The sequence below is a fragment of the Ochlerotatus camptorhynchus genome, unplaced genomic scaffold (assembly GCF_037179485.1).
Source record: "Ochlerotatus camptorhynchus isolate MF236.1 unplaced genomic scaffold, CSIRO-AGI_Acam_v1.1 ptg000660l, whole genome shotgun sequence".
Lineage (NCBI taxonomy): Eukaryota > Metazoa > Arthropoda > Insecta > Diptera > Culicidae > Ochlerotatus > Ochlerotatus camptorhynchus.
In genome coordinates this window covers 83,336-101,440 of record NW_027041139.1, presented here as the reverse complement: position 1 = coordinate 101,440, position 18,105 = coordinate 83,336, and the positions used below count along the sequence as shown (strand labels likewise).

General features: G+C 45.9%; 2 protein-coding genes and 1 long non-coding RNA gene across 3 annotated transcripts; 1 reads left to right on the top strand and 2 right to left on the bottom strand.

Annotated features, from left to right (window-relative positions):
• The first annotated feature begins 447 nt into the window (after nucleotides 1-447).
• snRNP-U1-C (small ribonucleoprotein particle U1 subunit C) lies at nucleotides 448-1,171 on the top strand. The gene is made up of 2 exons (XM_065237924.1): nucleotides 448-919; nucleotides 997-1,171. Exons 1-2 carry the CDS (start codon nucleotides 562-564, stop codon nucleotides 1,071-1,073), a joined length of 435 nt encoding a protein of 144 aa, XP_065093996.1. The 5' UTR covers nucleotides 448-561; the 3' UTR covers nucleotides 1,074-1,171.
• Nucleotides 1,172-10,382: 9,211 nt separating this feature from the next.
• Nucleotides 10,383-11,481, bottom strand: LOC135714542 (uncharacterized). The gene is made up of 3 exons (XR_010518846.1): nucleotides 10,813-11,481; nucleotides 10,655-10,759; nucleotides 10,383-10,598 (listed from the first exon to the last, which is right to left on the bottom strand). It is a non-coding gene; the product is annotated as an uncharacterized LOC135714542 (long non-coding RNA).
• A 1,183-nt stretch (nucleotides 11,482-12,664) lies between these two features.
• On the bottom strand, nucleotides 12,665-13,495 carry LOC135714537 (uncharacterized). The gene has a single exon (XM_065237920.1). The coding sequence runs from the start codon at nucleotides 13,493-13,495 to the stop codon at nucleotides 12,665-12,667; it is 831 nt and encodes a 276-aa protein (XP_065093992.1).
• Nucleotides 13,496-18,105: the final 4,610 nt, after the last annotated feature.

The following is an 18,105-nucleotide window of genomic DNA, read 5'->3' as shown; positions in this document are numbered from 1 at the left end:
GGGTATTTTTTCTCACATTTTAAGATCTCCTGATTTACACATTTTTTGACAGCTGCATGTATACACTAATAGAATTCCACACATTTTTATTGGCGAATTTCCATGTAAAATTCCACATGATTTTCATGTGACAACACATAAACAAAATCCACCCAGAAGCACACATGAAATTTAAAAGTCAAATGAAAAGTATGTGTGGTTACACATGGCTTTTATGTCTACACATATTAAGTATGTGTCCGACACATAGATACCATTTGTTGATCACATTGCAAAAACTCATGTGTGGGACACATAAATACAATCTTTGAAATTTTATCAGTGTACATTTAAAATGTGTAGTTTTTTACTCATTAATGTGTTTACGCTGGTTACAGTGCTGGGTATTTTGCGGTTACCGTGTATGTGTGTAGTGTTTGACAACTACCATCAAATGACAACAGTCGGTAAACACGACGACGGCATCATTTTAGAAATTTCTTGAAATCGGTTCAGGTCAACATCAGCTTGTTAGAATATTGTTGAAAAATCTCGATTGTATCGCAAATTAAACAAATCACAATGCCTAAATATTACTGTGACTATTGTGATACTTACCTGACACACGATTCGCCTAGCGTGCGCAAAACTCACTGTACTGGTCGGAAGCACAAGGACAATGTTAAATTCTACTACCAGAAATGGATGGAGGAACAGGCCCAACATCTCATCGATGCGACTACAGCAGCATTCAAAGCAGGAAAGATTGCCCAGAATCCTTTCACCACTGGACCTCCAAAGCCGAATGTTGCTATTCCACCGCCTACATTAGGAATGCCTGCTCGACCAGGAATGATGCCCGGTATGCCAGCTGGTGCTCCGCCTTTGCTGATGGGACATGGACCGATGGGAATGCGTCCTCCAATGATGATGCCAATGGGTGAGTTTTAGATAACATTCTGACCACCGTTTTCACAGGGCCTCTAATGCATGTAATTTATATCTTCTGTCTTACAGGTATGCCTCCAATGGGAATGGGAATGCGCCCCCCAATGATGAATGCTCCTCCACCTCAGATGAACCAGAAAGCGTAAGTAATAATCATCATTGTGTATTGTGCATAATTTATCGTGTACAAGTTAAGAGTATATGCTACTGCGATTTTATGATAATATAAGCCAACTTGAATGAACAGTTCCTCGATTCCGTTCCTGTAGTGTGATCACATGGCCATCATTTGTCTTGTTTAGATAACTTGTTTGTCGAGCTGATGAGTGGTTAATTTGGTCCACGCTTCAGTGGCGCAGCAAGAAATAATGTTTAGTAGAGGAAAGGAATGAAGAGGATTAACACAATAATTTCCACCTTGGCTCGGCTAGCACTACTACTCTAAACGGAACTATCAATTCTATACTTTCAGCTCCTCCTCATCTATCGTATAAAAATTACCACTTCAGTCTGTTATTTGAAATTAGCATCTTCAACTATGTAGCACTACTTTTTTTTTCCTGGACCGACCTGGTTTTTGGGAATTATAATATCTATACACTGCTGTACAATGAAACCCCTACTAACTTGGTTCGTGGCTACTTGTATTCAGTCTCTTGAGCGTCTTGCCTATACGAGCACTATCGCACCCAGTTCCTTCAGCCAACAGATACATTGTATTCGACTTATCCATCTTTAATCCGGGCATCGTCAAGGTTGGCTGGTCATTGTGCTCGCTGAAAGCCACTCCTCGGGTTACCAAGCAACTGGAGCGATGCTTCAAGTGCATGGGATTCGGTCACCAGGCGAGGAACTGCAATGGCCCTGACAGATCTGATCTGTGCAGGAAATGCGGAGAGAAAGGCCATATTGCAAAAGGGTGCATTAAGCAACCGAGGTGTATGCTCTGCAAAAAAGAGGACGGAAACGATCATACGACGGGAGGCTTCAAAAGCCTAGCATACAAATTGGCGATGGCAGACCAACATTAATGGAGGTAACGCAAATAAACCTCAATCATTGCGACATTGCTCAACAACTGTTGTTGCAGTCGATAACAGAAACAAAGTGCGACGTTGCAATCATTGCGGAACCGTATCGAGTCCCTCCCGATAACGGTAACTGGGTGGCGGATAGAGCTGGGATGGCTGCTTTACAAATTATGGGCAGATACCCCATTCAAGAAGTGGTTGCGAGCTCATACAAAGGTTTCGTGATCGCCAAAATCAACGGAATCTTCATGTGTAGTTGTTACGCACCCCCCAGATGGACGATGGAGAAGTTCCATGAGATGCTGGATGGGCTTACCGAAGAGCTGATCGAACGACGACCGGTAGTCATCGGAGGAGACTTCAATGCCTGGGCAGTGGAGTGGGGAAGCAGATGTTCCAATGCAAGAGGGCACAGTCTGCTGGAAGCTCTGGCAAAACTGGAAATTATGCTGGCCAATAAAGGCACCAGCAGCATTTTTCGCACATGGCCGAGAATCCATTAACGACGTTACTTTCTCCAGTCCGTCGCTGATGGCAAACATGGATTGGAGAGTGTGCGAAGGATATACCCATAGCGACCATCAGACGATACGATATGGCATCGGCCAACGGAATACTGTGGCAGTACGGAGGACGAGAACTTGTGACCGGAAGTGGAAGACGAAGGATTTCGACAAGGATCTGTTCGTTGAAGCACTTCGTGTTCACAGGAGTCCCGCAGATCTAAACGCGGACGAGCTGACAGAAACGTTAGTGGGAGCATGTGACACGACCATGCCGAGGAAACTGGAGCTAAATAACAGGCGGCGACCAGTCTACTGGTGGAACGAGGCACTTAGCACTCTCCACGCTAGTTGTCTCAGAGCCAGAAGACGTGTTCAGAGAGCAAGAACGGAAGCAATCAGAGAGGAACGAAGAGAAGTGTTTCGAGCGGCTAGGGTCGCACTTAAACGAGAAATAAAGCAGAGCAAGTTAAACTGTTTTAAGGAGCTGTGTCGAGACGCTGGTGTCAACCCCGCATACCGAGTCGTGATGGCGAACATCAGAGGTCCAACAATGCCTGCTGAAATGTGCCCAGAGAACCTGAAAGTCATCGTGGAAGGATTCTTCCCGAAGCACGACCCAACGACCTGGCCACCTACACCGTACGGAGAAGGAGAGGGAGATAACATCGAAGTAACCAACGAGGAACTCGTAGCAGTAGGAAAGGATTGAAGGTAAAGAAAGCTCCCGGTCCGGATGGAATCGCGAACGTAGCGTTAAAAGTGGCGATCCAGGCGTCCTCGGACATGTTCAGGATGGTGCTGCAGAAATGCCTGCACGAGGGTCATTTCCCTGACAGGTGGAAGATACTGAAGCTACACTAATAAAATTCCACACATTTTTATTGACGAATTTCCATGTGAAATTCCACATGATTTTCATGTGACCACACATAAACAGAATCCACCCAGAAGCACACATGAAATTTATGAGTCAAATGAATAGTATGTGTGATTACACATGGCTTTTATGTGTACACATATTAAGTATGTGTCCGACACATAGATATCATTTGTTAATCACATTGCAAAAATTCATGTGTGGGACACATAAAAATAATCTTAATGTTACCCATTAACCTCGAGCCCGCCACTAGTACCCAATACTAACCTAGAACTACTGCTGTTTAAAATGTTAATTCAAGCATTACTGATATTTGGCTCCGCAGAGTGTCACACATGACTGAGCATAGTAAATAAATGAACTAGTAAAAAAAAAAATATTCTTTGAAATTTTATAAGTGTAGTGTTGCTACCGAAACCAGGAAAACCACCGGGACATCCATCATCGTATAGGCCTATATGCCTGCTGGATACACTAGGAAAACTCTAGGATCATCATAAACAGGCTGACGAAATGTTCGGAGAGTGAGTACGGATTGTCGGAGAGGCAGTTCGGATTCTGGAAAGGAAGATCGACGGTAGATGCAATTCGGACAGTGGCCGAGAGAGCCGAGAAGGCGTCCAAACAGAATCGGAGAGGAGATCGATATTGTGCCGTGATTACGATCGACGTCAAGAATGCGTTCAACAGCGCCAGCAGGGAGGCCATCGCCGAAGCGTTGCATAGAATAAGAGTCCCTGTTAACCTGTGCAGGATCCTGAGGAGTTATTTCCAGAACCGGGTCCTGGTCTACGAGACAGACATGGGACTAAGATCGATTAGATTTACAGCGGGAGTTCCACAAGGCTCCATCCTTGGTCTAACGCTCTGGAACGGGATGTACAACGGCGTGCTAACACTGAAGCTGCCCAAAGAAGTTGAGATCGTTGGCTTTGCGAACGACGTCGTCTTGACGGTAACAGGCGAGACGCTGGAAGTGTTGTCAACAGAGGCGATCGATATGATTGGTTACTGGATGCAAGGAGCGAAGCTGCAGATAGCCCACTACAAAACGGAAGTGTTATTGATCAGTAACTGTAAAGTGGTACACCGGGCAGAAATCACCGTCGGAGAGCATGCCATAGCCTCAAAACGTGTGTTAAAATAACTGGGACAACCACGTCGAATATGTAAGATGGTTTCGAAGGCCATCAACGCGATAGCTAGAATCATGCCAAACAACGCTATTCCCAGCAGTAACAAGAGGCCTCTTCTGGCCAGTGTGTCGTCGATGCTGAGGTGTGGAGGTCCAGCCTGGGTTCCTGCGCTGGAAACGAAGCAGTACTAAAGGAAACTGAGCAGTACGGTCTGGCTGCTTCAGGGAATACCTGCATTGGTTCAGACACGCAGCGTCACCCCTCTGTCCGGAGTGTGGCAATGTCGATGAAAGGCCGTAGCATGTGGTCTTCGACTGTCCTAAGTTCGATACAGAGCAAACGGCGATGCCCGTCCTTAACGTGGAGAATGTCGTCGATGAAATGTGTCGGAGAGGAGGATACTTGGAATGCCGTCAACAGAGCAGTCACACAGATTATGTCGAAGCTGCAGCGTAAATGGAGACGGTTCCAAGTATTATGTCCACAGCAACAACAAAAATCTTCAAATAAAACGACAAAACGTCCTCAAATCTACTTCTAACATTTTCGGGCGGTAGAAGTATTGACTCATGAACCGGGGACCAACGGCTTTACTTTATAGGAAGGCGTAATCAGAGATATTATGCCTCAGAACCAGGGTTGCTTCCACTCACATGCTATAAAACAATGGTTATCAAAATTATGAGATCATTAGATGATATAATTATATGTTGTACTTGTAACTAACAAAAAAAGGGTGTAAAGGATGTGTTTGACTCATAAAACCTGTCAATTTCGTTTTCAGAGCGTCACAATCGACGATCTTATGATTCGCGAGCGTTCACTCTGAGTGAGCGCTCACGAATCGTTAAATCGCTGATTGTGACGCACTGAAAGCAATATTGACAGGTTTAATGTGGCAAACACATACTTCACGACTTCTTCTTGTAACTTACAAGTACTAATTATCATTATAACATCTAATGTTTTCATAATCCGGAAACACAATTTTTTATAGCAAGTGAGTGGAAGTAACCCTGCTCAGAACATCCCGGCGGCGCCGACTGGGATTGAACCCACACCTCTTGGAGTGAGAGGCAATCACGTTTACCACTACACCACCGGCGCCACTAATTACAAGTCAGTACGCGGATTCTTGTTCCAGGGGAACAAAGTTTCGTGGTCCAGTAAAAAGCAAACATTACATGACGTTGAGTACTGCACCGGCTGAAGCTATTTGGTTCATAGGAATGCTGAGCAGCCTTGGGTTGCAAGAAGTAAGAGAACAATAGTGGGTGCATCGGAATGGTGAAGACTATCGAGAGCTAGTGAGCCAAACACATAGACATCAAACACCATTTCGTTCGAGATCATGTCGCCATTGAAAGACTGTATGTAGAACCAATCCATACGTTCGAGCACGAAGGGCTGAGTAGGAACCTGAGATAGTACGATGGAGTGGGAGAAAGTATACCTCGATTACTTTGATCGATCGTCACAGCGAAAACTAACGAGCCGTTTCTTGGAACTTTTTAAACACGTCTCAAAATGTGAATCTTGTAATGAACGGTAACTGACCACTACTATGTGTTTTGTTTAGTTTGTAAGGATTAACTAGTGTTAATCAATCTTTCAACTCCGTCTCTTCCATCGGCTCATGCTAGACTCACTAGCTCTTTATTCTGGACCCTCATCTCGAGTCTCTTTTCGTATCTCGTTGCACTCTTAACATTAATTACTCTGAACAGGGTAGATACTACAAATCTAATGTCTAATGTAATGGGTATGCCAGTTTTTTCCTTTGGTTTTAAACCAATCTCAGGTCGAGGTATGCACTTCCCGGAAAACCTATCTCGGTAAAACCCAAAACTTCACAAGCTCAAAATTTGAAAATTTAATGTGATCCTTGTTTGGTTTTCAGGTCAGTATGAATATTTTGTTTTCCTCTTTCTTCTTGTACCTACATTAACGAGCGTGTTGAAGTTTAAAATTGTTTATTATCTTCATCGAGTGTTAACCTCAAAATGTAGCCGGCGCCGGTGGTGTAGTGGTAAGCGCCAATCGATGTCCGTCGGTGATTGGCACTAGATTGTGGAACGGAGACCAACGTTAAATGAAGGAAAGAATAACCTCAATGTATGGACATTCCAAATCGGCTTGTCGTCAGTTTGTGATGTATTTTCCTTGGATTTTTACTACTACACTCTCACACAGCGCACTGAACGCGATAATCTCTTTAACCGAAAATGTTTATTCCATTGTTAAATGTGAAGTACTATGATTTAAGACTAATATACTTTTTTCTTTTTCTCGTATATTCTACAATTCTAGGTATTATAACACAAACTATCATTATTATTGCTAATCATTTTTAAGATGTTTTGTTACAAGTTGAATAAATAAAATCTTTCAGATAATTCAGTGGTTTAACTAAAGAAGAAGAAGAAGGTTTAACACGCTCCCTGAAAATAGATCCACGGTCAATAAGTATATCGCGTATTGGCAACCTTTATCTAAAATCTAATAATCGTGAAGCTTTATGAGAAATGGTAAATGATTATGTGGGTACACTGAAACAAGGACCATAGTAAGGAATAGTATTTTGCGGAAAACACTTATTTTCAATATAATATTGTTCACAAGCAAATCGATTAACGTGTCCCATTGTAGTCGAAATTCTAGTACTACACTATGTTTGTTTTGATTCGCTATGAAAATTTGACAGATAAAATGAGGGGTTCGTGGATTTTCCTATGTTTCGAGGGGTGCATCGATTAGCTTGGGACCGAAGAGAGTACCAGAGCTGAGCCAAAAAGTCTAGTACGTTTCTTCGGGACCTACTAGTCTTATGGTGGTAAGCTCCAACCGGTATTATCCTCTCATTGAATCCCGATCAAGAATGTCCGGCGGCTTTGATGTAGACATCAGAGTTAATCAACACGACTCTAAGCAAACACTTTGCAGATCATCCATACAGGGACGGTATTAAAAGTTAATCCGAGTTGGAGCTTACCGCCATTAGAGTTACCTCTATGATATAACGATATAACCACGCTTATTACCGTTCAATCTACTTTGATTTCAGTAAAGTTTACTATGAATATAAGCAAATTTACTATGACTCTGGCAAAACTACTAGGCTTGCTCAAAATGCATAGTTATTTTGATAGAAATAACAGTAACATTAAATGAAATTATTTTCTGCAAAAATCTATTGGTGAGGGTATTTAATTTAAACCAGCAATATAGTATTTTTGCCAATGGATTTTGTATTAGTGTATGGCTTACATGGTATTTATTTCATCATCCACATTTCAAAAAGGCGGAACTGCTTTTGTAACTAATAGGCTTAGCTGTCTATTTCTTTTGAATAAAAGCTCACTAATCTATCAACACCATCAAACAGGAACATATTTCTTCTACCAGTTGAGATAGTTAGTTTGCCAGAACGAGCTTTCTTTTTTTTTCCTTGATTTGTTTTCCGTCGATCTTGTTTTCCGTGCTGAGCACCAATGCTACAAACGCCACGGAGGCAGCTCCCACACCTGGACCCTACCTATCGACCAATCAGCTCATGAACCGTGGACCAACGGCTTTACTTCCGCGTGATCAGTAGACTGATGCAAAATTTGACTTTTTCGCTCCACAGTGCTTAAATGATTTCAAAACGGGTCCTGATTAGCCTCTCAAAGTTACAACTCATTTAATTAGAAACAGACTTCGCACAAGTCATTTGAAGTTTACATGTAAATTACTATGGGAAATCTCAACTTTTTGTTTATTACCTTCTAGTCTTTTTAAATATTGCCATTCTTATAGAAAATTTTCTCGGCTACAACTTTGCTGAAGATTGTTTCTATGTAAAACGAGACAGGAAAAAGTTATTAATTATTTAAGAGATTGGTAAACTTATGACATGATCAAGCAGCTGCTCTGTAGGCAACACTGTATTTTGCAGTGTGACATAGTAGCCATGATTTGTGTGTGCTATTCAACGCCCCAGAAACACCAATGTTGCCTGCTGAGCAGTTGATTGAGCATGATCATAAGACATCAGCGCATTGAACCATTGATAACTTTCGATCCTGTTGTAGCTGGGAAAATTGCCTACAAGTGCAGTTTGTGCCATCTCAGTTTCTCACCAAATGGGTTCAAATTTTGAGAGGTTAGTCAGGATCAGATTTGGAATCGTTTAAGTATTGTAGAGCGAAAATTTCAAATTTTGCATCACTCTAGTGATCAGAGATGTTCTGTCTCAGAACATCTCGGCGGCGCCGACTGGGATTTAATCCAGACCTGTTGGGGTGAGAGGTAATCACGCTTACCACTACACCACCGGTACCGCTAGAACGAGCTTTCATTTGTAATAAATCGGCGGTTGAAGTCTGAAGTCATTGTTGACAAAAGCAGTTTTGCCCTAATGAAATATTGGCATCGATTTGTCAAACCTTTTTTATTATTTTCATCCGTTTGCATACAAATTCCCCTGGATTGAAAAAATTAAACTCCTGGTTTTAGCTGGTTTCATAAATAGGGTGCGGTACCTTTCCGGTCCGGTCGAAGGAATCTTTTGGGTTGGAAATTTTCGGACATAGAGTATCATCAACAATCAATACGAAACTAACGATTTTAAATTGTCTCACTACTTGACTAGCCTATTGGTCTCGAGATTGGACCCAAGTGATAATTTATTAGCTAGAGAATGATCTTTAGAAGAGGGTAGGTGGATAGTTCCGTTAGAGTACGGCAGTATGAAAATTGAATAGAAGTTTGAAAATGAGCGACAGTTTTTTTTTTTTTTAAAGATAGACGCACATCTTTTGCCTAACCCTTAAGGCCCACGCACATTAGATCCGGATCGGACGCGTTGCGGCAAAGTGACAGCTAAATCTATTGTCTTACTGTCAAATTTACGTCAACGCAACGCAAACGGATCTAATGTGGGTGGCCTTTTACGATGTACGCGGAGACTTGAAGTATGTCTCCAAGTCTACAGGCAAAAAATGTGCGTCCATCTTTTGCTCATAAACTGACTGCGGCTGTGGAATAGTTCTAGCGACGTTTTCATCACTACCTAAAGCCCCACGTTGCGAGAGCATTTCCAGTCGATGGTGTGTTATAATGCAATTCTTCTTTACCCAACTATTGTGTTGCTCCTCTCGTCGTATCCCATTCTAGTATAAATTTCAGTACTACACTATGTTTGTTTTGATTAGCTATGAAAGCTTGACAGATAAAATGAGGGGTTCGTGGATTTTCTTATGTTTCGAGGGGTGCATCGATTAGCTTGGGACCGAAGAGAGTACCAAAGCTGAGCCAACAAGTTGAGGACGGTTCTTCGGGACCTTCTGGTCTTAGAGTTACCTCTATGGTATCATTGTGCTTGCCACACAATATGTATACAAATTCATGCATTGGTATTGAACACTAAGTTGAGAGCACGCAATAAGCTAGTATGCGCTGGGCAATAAGCTTGAAATGCGAATAAGAAGAAGACCTTGTTACAAGTTCCCCGGTAGCGGTAGAGCAGAACTACCGTAGGGCCAACAAAACACAAACACTAATCGGCATTTGCTCCAACCAAAGCAAAAGAGTGTCGAATAACAGTTTAACATTTATTCATTCGCACCCATTCTCCCACATTCCTACTCCTGATTCCTACTTCCTCTTCTTCCTCTCTCTATCCTTCGTACTTTTCCGGCAACCTTGTGCCTCCTATCATCTTTCCAACTATATCAATTTTTCTTCTTATGAGTACTCACTTTGCCGGTCGGGTGCACCCTTACCGTCGCACAAACGCCGTCTCGATGATGCTGCTATTCGCACGTCTGTTTGGCTCCACACGCACAACACACCTGCGCTCCTGCCGTCGCTCTGGATGGAGATTCACTCCTCGAAACACCGTCGATCATATCAACGTAAGTGCTCGCGGGTTCGTTTCCCTCCACGTTGGACGTCGCTTCCGTCGAGACCACTAGTTGCTAGCGGCGTGCCCCGTCGCTTCGATGTCGCAAGCACTCCGAGGAGAATAAACCTCGCCTGAGGGTTCCGCAGGTGATGCGGGCTTCGACACTGACCACGTGTCACGATCACGAGACAATCCGATCCAATGAGGTGCTGAAAGTATGGAACAAAAGCCCTGGAACGACTTCCATTAGCTTCAATGCGACGACCCTTTCGTCTGAAATCACTCACTTCTTTTGAAGGCTTCGTCTTTCGATGCCACGATCCACCGCGGCCGGGCGCTGTCCGTGCGATCGGATCTCGTGCTGCTGATCGTCGTCAATTCTCCACGTGCACCTGTGGTTATGGTACTTTAATTATGGTTATTTTATGTACCGAAATTATGGTACCTCTTCTCGCTGCCGGTATGTACGCTTTGTGTGGCGAGAATCTTTTGATTGCCGCGCCGTTTCCAAGCGGGCCGTTTGCAGATCTCTTCGTTTCGGATCTTTTGGACACTGCCGCAATCTTCCGATATCCGTCGGATCGAAAGGCGGTCGTTTTGGCACCACTCACCGCCGAAATTGCAGCCCGCGCGCCGACGAAGAACAATTTTCACCACGCACTCTACTCGCACTCGCGACAACCAAAGAAACGAATATTTTCGGGTTCTTTTCCGACCCACGCTCTTTTGCGTGCTGTTTGCACGGGAATCTTTTCACTTCTGCCTTTCGCTGTGTTCGACGGATCCGGTACAGGCTGATGTGGATGTGTGTGTGCGTGCGGAAGCACAGTCAGCAGACTCAATGCTGAATCATTATTCGTCAAAACAATTTGCGTTGCTCGTTCCTTGTCAAGCGATGTGACCTCTGCAGCATCTTTTGTTTATGCACGTTCGAATGTGTTTAAGCAGCAATTGTGTAAAATTACTCGTTTTTACCAAACACAGGAAAAAATTACAACCCAAATCTAAAACGTAACACAACTCTACCGTAGCGGAAGAATTTTTTATGAATCGGTGATCAAACGATTCATAAAAAATTCAAAACTCATCCCTCAGGATGTTGGTCAGAGACTTCAACGGTCAACAAAACTCTTGAGCAGACCTCAAGTTACAAAATTCAACTAAATCGAAACATAAAACGTACGCAAGCCTCGGCTGCTTGCCAGATCTTAATCTCCCATCACTACCTGAACTGCCTAATCTAAATGCTTACAACCGCCAGCTGCTTCTGGCAGAACTACTTCGACCTTCCAAATCGTCTCTGACCTTGTCCTTGTCCAAGCTTCCACAAATCCGTGCCCACTACGGCGAACATTCAAACGGATTCTAGCCTATTGATATAGCAATAATAGGCTCAATCTCACACAAAACGAAAAGAAGCTTAGATATTAATGATTGGCTTAACATATTAATATTTACAAGGACTAAAATGGTTTGTATTGGTTTATGCGGTGCATCTGAGAAAAGTTGCATTTCCGCGACTAAATCGTCATGAGCCCAGAGTGAGGGGTTTTACCGCGCCCCGAATCGCGTTGCTTTGGGATGGAAATTTCATGACGATCCCCAGAGATTTTAACCTTTGGGAACGCATTCGAGTTAACTGGACACGCTTGAGGAAGTACGTGATCACCAATCCAGTCTTGGATGTGTTGTGCCGGGTTTTGTGTTTTCTTGCTTGGTAGCTGGCGTAGCTCATAGCTCTGTTGTCAGTGGTTAGTGGTTGTAGTTGGTGATGAGCTGGTTTGTCCCGATCGGCGAACGGCTTGACCACTTGGTGTGTTTTGGTGTGAGGTCTCCTCTTCCTGGTTGGCAGTTGTTTTGCGGACATAGCTTGATGATATGCACAGTTTGTCACGTCTGGCAACGGCATGTCAGCGCGAAGCATAAACATGGTCAGTTTCTCTCGCCCTGACTAACGGCCTGCCCGGTTGGGCTCCCTTCAGTCCGCGTCACCGAGACCCCCATCGGATGCATGCCAGACTGATGATACGCACCAACTCCCTGCAGTCCGTTTCCAGCCTGTCAGGGTACGATTTCTCCCGTATCGTGAACGGCTCGCGCGGTTGCGCTAAGATCCGTAGCATTGCACATCATCAAAGACTCATCAAATCGTGCTTATCAAGGTGGAGAGGTAGTTAATTACGTTTTTGCTCATCACACCTGACGGACGTTGTCCTTCCACCCGTTAGACGGTGTTTTCGAGGCTTTCGCTCTTCGTTGACAGGCATTGCCTGTGGACATAGCTGTTACAATCCGATTTAGTCGGCCTTGATATCCTTCGCATGGTACCTTCCTTTCTTGCCGCTCAAAACGTCCTCCAAAACGTACAAGTTCGTTCCCAGGATCTCCTTCACGACTGCTGGAACGAATTTCGGTTCGAGCTTGCTGTTTATTTGATCTGCCTTCGACGACAGCACGAATGATCGCCGCCAGACTAGGTCTCCCACCTTGAATGCGACTACTCTTGATCGAAGGTTGTACCGTTGCTTCGTCCTCTCGTGGTTGTTCTTGATACGCTGGATGATGAGCTGCTGTATTCGGCGAATCGCTGATAGACGCAAGTCCTGTGCCACCTTCGGATCCTCCGGCGTATTCAAGTCTTGCTGTGTGTAGAGATCCGTGTGTAGTAGTAGGTTCCTCCCGAAGTTTGCTTCATGCGGACTCACTCCTGTCGCCTCGTGCTTGGCCGAGTTAATCGCAGCGGTGATGGCCGATAAGTTCTCGTCCCATTCTCGATGATCTCCCTCCAACAACGACCGGATACAAGTGACTATGACGCGGTTCACTCGCTCCGCATTGTTGACTTGCGGGCAGTAGAATGCGGTTTTCATATGGCTTATTTTGTGCCGTGCCAGCCATGATTTGAACAGCATCGACTCGAACTGCTTTCCGTTGTCGGATAGTATTATCCTTGGACGCGAGAGCTTCAGGCAAATCTCCTTCTCCAGGAACTCCACCATCTTCTGCGAATCCGCCGTGCGCATCGGCTGGACGATCACGTACTTGCTGACCCAATCCACCACCACAAGTAGCACCGTGTTTCCTCGCTTGGAGCGTGTGAGCGGCCCGACGAAGTCCACCGATATCATCTCCCACGGAATTTTCGCCGGTTTCGGGTTACCCATCTGCGGCATCATTCTTGTACCCGTAATCGTTGATTTCCTGTTGCATCCGCGGCCAGTAGTAGTGCGCCTGCAACTTGTGCCAAGTCTTGTAGAAGCCTAGATGAGCAGCGGCTGGTTCGTCGTGGAATCTGCGGATCAACTGTATTCTATCCTGCTTCGGAACAACCTGCTTCCACTTGTGGAACACTGCTCCTACTTCGTCCTTGCAGCGACAGTTCTTGAACAGGACATCATTCGCTATCCGAAAATCTGGAAACTGGTCTCCGTCGTTCTTCACTTTTTCGATCAGCTTCGTGTACCATGGATCCTCTATCTTTTCTGCGGTAAACACTGCTTCCGCTACCGTCCTCGACAAAGCATCAGGAACTACGTTGATCGAGCCTTTTCGGTACCGGATCTCGAAATCGAACGCATTCAGCCTCAACAGCCATCTGCTCATCAGCGCTGTCGGATTCTTCATGGACTTCAGATAACTGAGCGCCGCATGATCGCAATGCACGACGAACTTGACTCCTTCTACGTAGCCTCTGAACTTTTCGATCGCCCTGATCACCGCCAGGCATTCCCGCTCCGTGACCGAGTACTTTCTCTCCGATGCTGACAGCTTTTGCGAGAAGTAGCTGATGGGATGTTCCTCTCCGTCGATTACTTGAGTGAGGACCGCTCCAATCGCTGTATCGCTCGCATCACATGCTATGGCGAACGGCTTACCGTAGTCGGGCATCGCTAACACCGGGGCTGATACCAGGGCTGCCTTCAGCTTGAGGAATGCTTCTTCCGCTGCCGGAGTCCACCGGAACTTCGTCTTCGCTCTTGTTAGATCAGTCAGTGGAGTTGCGAGCTGCGAGAATCCTGCGATGAATCGCCGATACCAATTACAGACACCCAGAAAGCGTTGTACTTCCTTCCTGGTCGAAGGTGTTGGGAACTGCACGATCGCTTCGATTTTTCCGTCGTCCACGCGCCATCCTTGTTCATCAATCACATAGCCGAGGTACTTCATCCGCTTCCTGCAGAACATTGACTTCTCCGATGATATCGTCAGATCCGTTTGCTGTAGTCGCCGAGCCACTTCTTCGAGCAGGGCGATGTGCTCTTCGAAGGTTTCTGAGCAGATGATGATGTCATCCAGGTAGTGAAAGACCTGCGGTTCCATGTCTGCGAAGATGTGCGTCATCAGCCGTGCCAAGGCTTGACTGGCCGTGCACAAACCAAAAGGCACCACCTTGAATTGAAAGTGGCCTCTGGATGGAACGGTGAACGCCGTTAGCGGCCTTGATTTTGAGTGAAGCGGAAGCTGCCAGAAAGCATCCTTGAGGTCTATCGACGAGATGAATTTACTGCTTCGGAGGTTGTTAGTTATCGATGCGATCTGCGGAATCGGATAACCCTCGTTCACCATGATCGAGTTGAGGTGACGGCCATCTAAGCAGACGCGGTACTGACCGGTCTTCTTTTTGACGGCTACTAATGGGTTGTTCCACGGCGAGAATTGAGCTTCTTCGATGACGTCCAGTGCAATCATCCGATCGATTTCTCGATTGACCTCCTGGAGAACGTACGGTGACATAGGGTAGTGCCGTTGCTTCCTTGGTGTGGCGTCTCCTACTTCGATTCGATGTTCGTACATGGTCGTGCGTCCCAGCTTGCCATCCTGCGCCTTCGGGAACTTCGCTATAGTTCTCTCTAAGTGCCTTCTCTGCTCTGCCGACAGCTCCTTCATCTCTTGGTCTTCACTCCGTTCCTCTTTGTTTTCTACTTCGACCGAGCAGCAAACAGCCTTAACTCCGAATTTGTCCCAAAAGTTCATACCCAAGATGACGCAGTCTGGGATTGATGGCACCATCAGAACTGGGAGAACTTCGTTTCGGTTGTTGTACACTATGGGAAGGTAGACGAATTCGCTGATACTATGCCGTGTTCCGTCCGCTGTCTTGATTCCTCCTTTCACGTTTCCTTTCTGCAACCCATAATCCTCTGCCAGCTGGGTTCGTTTACCGCCGAGCAGCGAGCAGTTGGCTCCGCTGTCTAGCAGTGCAGTTAACTCTTTTCCTAATACCGATATTACAGCGTGCGGTCGATTGTCACTTCCGGGGTTGATGATTATTGAGTTGAGGTTCTTGAACTCTGGGATTTCTGAGGGTTGTTCGAGAGTATGCGGAGAGCTGCTTCCCTCTATTGCATGTTCCCCGCCGTGTAGTTTACCGCATCTGAGTGGCAAGTGAAGCAACTGCGCAGGGAATATCCTTTCCGTCCACAGCGGTAGCAGAATAACACCGCCTGCGGCTTAGGACAGTCCATGAATCTGTGTCCTTCTTCGTCGCAGTTCCAGCAGATCATTACCAACCGTTGGTGGTTTGCCGCCGATTGTTGCTGATCACTTTGCTGCTCCACTCTATCTGATCGGTCTTGTTGTTGCGGTTCGCTCCTCCTGCGTGTTTCGCCGGTTGATTCCCCTGTCTGCTGCTGATTCCAACGCTGTGGTTGCCAACCCTGCGTGCTCTGCTGGTGGTCCACCTGTTGCTGCATTCGCGGTATTGGTTGTGGCGCGTTCTGCGGGCGTAGTTGTTGCTGAGCAGACGCCGATGGCATGCTGGTGTATTGTTGACGTGGTTGCTGCAGCTGATCAGGTCCCGAATGGTTAGATCTACCGCCAAGTCGAGGCTGCCGCTGGTTTTGCACTGCTTCGTTCGGCCTAGAGCTCTTCCTTTCGAAGTTCATTTTAAGAGCGTTCACTTGCTCAACGAGCTCATCGAGCTTGTACTGCCAGTTGTCTTCCTCCGGATCTGCTGACGCTTCTTCTTCCTGAATTCCTACGACTTCTACTGCGTGCACCCTGTTGAAGCGATGCGGATGTTGCTGTGGTATTTGCACTGGCCTGCTGCTGGCCGCAGGTGTCGCAAAGTTCGGCTCTAGTAGCGCATTATGTGGAATTGGGATGCGACGCTGCCTGTTCAATAGCATCCTCGTTTCGTCGTAGCTGGTACAAATCTCTACCATTTCTCGTAACGATCGAGGCCTTGCTGCTGTAACAATCGCTGCATAGTCCGCGTTCATATTCTTCTTCACTATGAAACACTTCTCTTCTTCCGGAACTGGCGGCTCTACGAACCGGAAAAGTGCAGAGATGTCCCGGTAATATTTTGCAAACGACTCGCCGGCTCCTTGGAATCGAAATGTTGCTTCCAGACGAAGAATTTGGGAGTATCCACTTGGCAGGAATTCTCTCCGTATCTCCCGTTTGAACGCATTCCATGTCGGTAGCAATTACTGTGAAGTAGCTCTCGCATACCAGTCAAGAGCGTCCTCCTGTAACAGGTGCTTGATGGAGATCAGCAGTGTCTCGTCGGTCATGCCCTCTGACCTGGCGAACGTCTCAACGCGATCCAAGAAAATGTTGAGCGATGTTGTATCCTTTTCTCCTCTAAATTTGAATGGCCAATTATGTACCGCCTTCAGTATCCTTCTCTCGTCCTCCCGCCTTGCTGGAGCTGGTTGTCTTTCTTGGCGAAGCAGACGAGCCAGTAGCTCGTCACGAATCCTGTGGTGCTCTTCCCTGGCTTGCGCTTCTCGGGCTCGTGCATCCCTTGTTTGCGCTTCTCGTGCTTCTTCTTCTCGAGTTCGTGCTTCTCTATACTGCCGCTCCCTCGCTCGAGCTTCCCTTGCTTCTGTATCTCTGGCTCGCAGCTCTCTAGCTCGTGCCTCCCTAGTCTCGTATTCGTCATTGACGTCGTATGGTGGAGGTGGCGAACCATGACGACGATCCGGTGATAATCTTAGGCCGCTCCTGATGCTTCGACGATCTTCATGTGAGTTTGACAATAACAAACTTTGACCCCGTCCTCCTGAGAACGAAACCAGTCGTGGCGTCGATGACCCTGACGGTGGTAGTTCGTCCTGTTGTCCAGCGTGTTCCCCCGAATTCGCCGAATTGTTTCCTCCTCCAACAGCGCCTTGCTCTTGATCAATGGTCCTCCTTCTCGTACCGGTTGCGTTTGCCTGTTGGTTCACATTAACTTCACTTGGTTGTACACCATCACCACAGGATCTCAACACACTGACAACTTTATTGAACAACACATTCATGTGTACCGTTATCAACGTGTGAGTGTCTTTCAATTCCACCGGGGGATTAATTAAGCGTAACCGACTTCGATAGTGAGACAGTCGCGAACAAAGTTGACTGAGACCGTTTATGTCTCTTGTATTGACGGCTGTTTCGGTGAGCAAGTGAAATTGTTCAACTTGCTCTTGACAAACTTCAATATTAGCTTGAGCACTCATCACATGCTCAGAGCTAGTTGGCATGTTGTCTCTCGAGGACTCTTCTTGCAAGAGTGCCTTGAGGCGAAGCACCTTGCCTCGGTGCGTAGTGGGTCCCAAGTTGACAACATGACGTAGAGCCAACTCGTAATCTATTTCCTCATTACTCAAATGCGTATAATCCATCTCGAAATCTAGTGCGATAAGGCTAAAAACAAATAATCCTATCAAGGATACTCAAGCACAAACCAAAAACTCAATACACAAACCAAAAACTTCCGCTTACGGTAATTTAAATGTGGATTTTCAGT

Excerpts from the sequence above, each read along its gene's own strand:
- LOC135714537 (XM_065237920.1), bottom strand. The coding sequence starts at position 13,495 with ATGATATCGGTGGACTTCGTCGGGCCGCTCACACGCTCCAAGCGAGGA.
- snRNP-U1-C (XM_065237924.1), top strand. The coding sequence starts at position 562 with ATGCCTAAATATTACTGTGACTATTGTGATACTTACCTGACACACGAT. Across the intron at positions 920-996 it reads TCCAATGATGATGCCAATGG|GTATGCCTCCAATGGGAATG; the intron begins GTGAGTTTTAGA and ends TCTGTCTTACAG.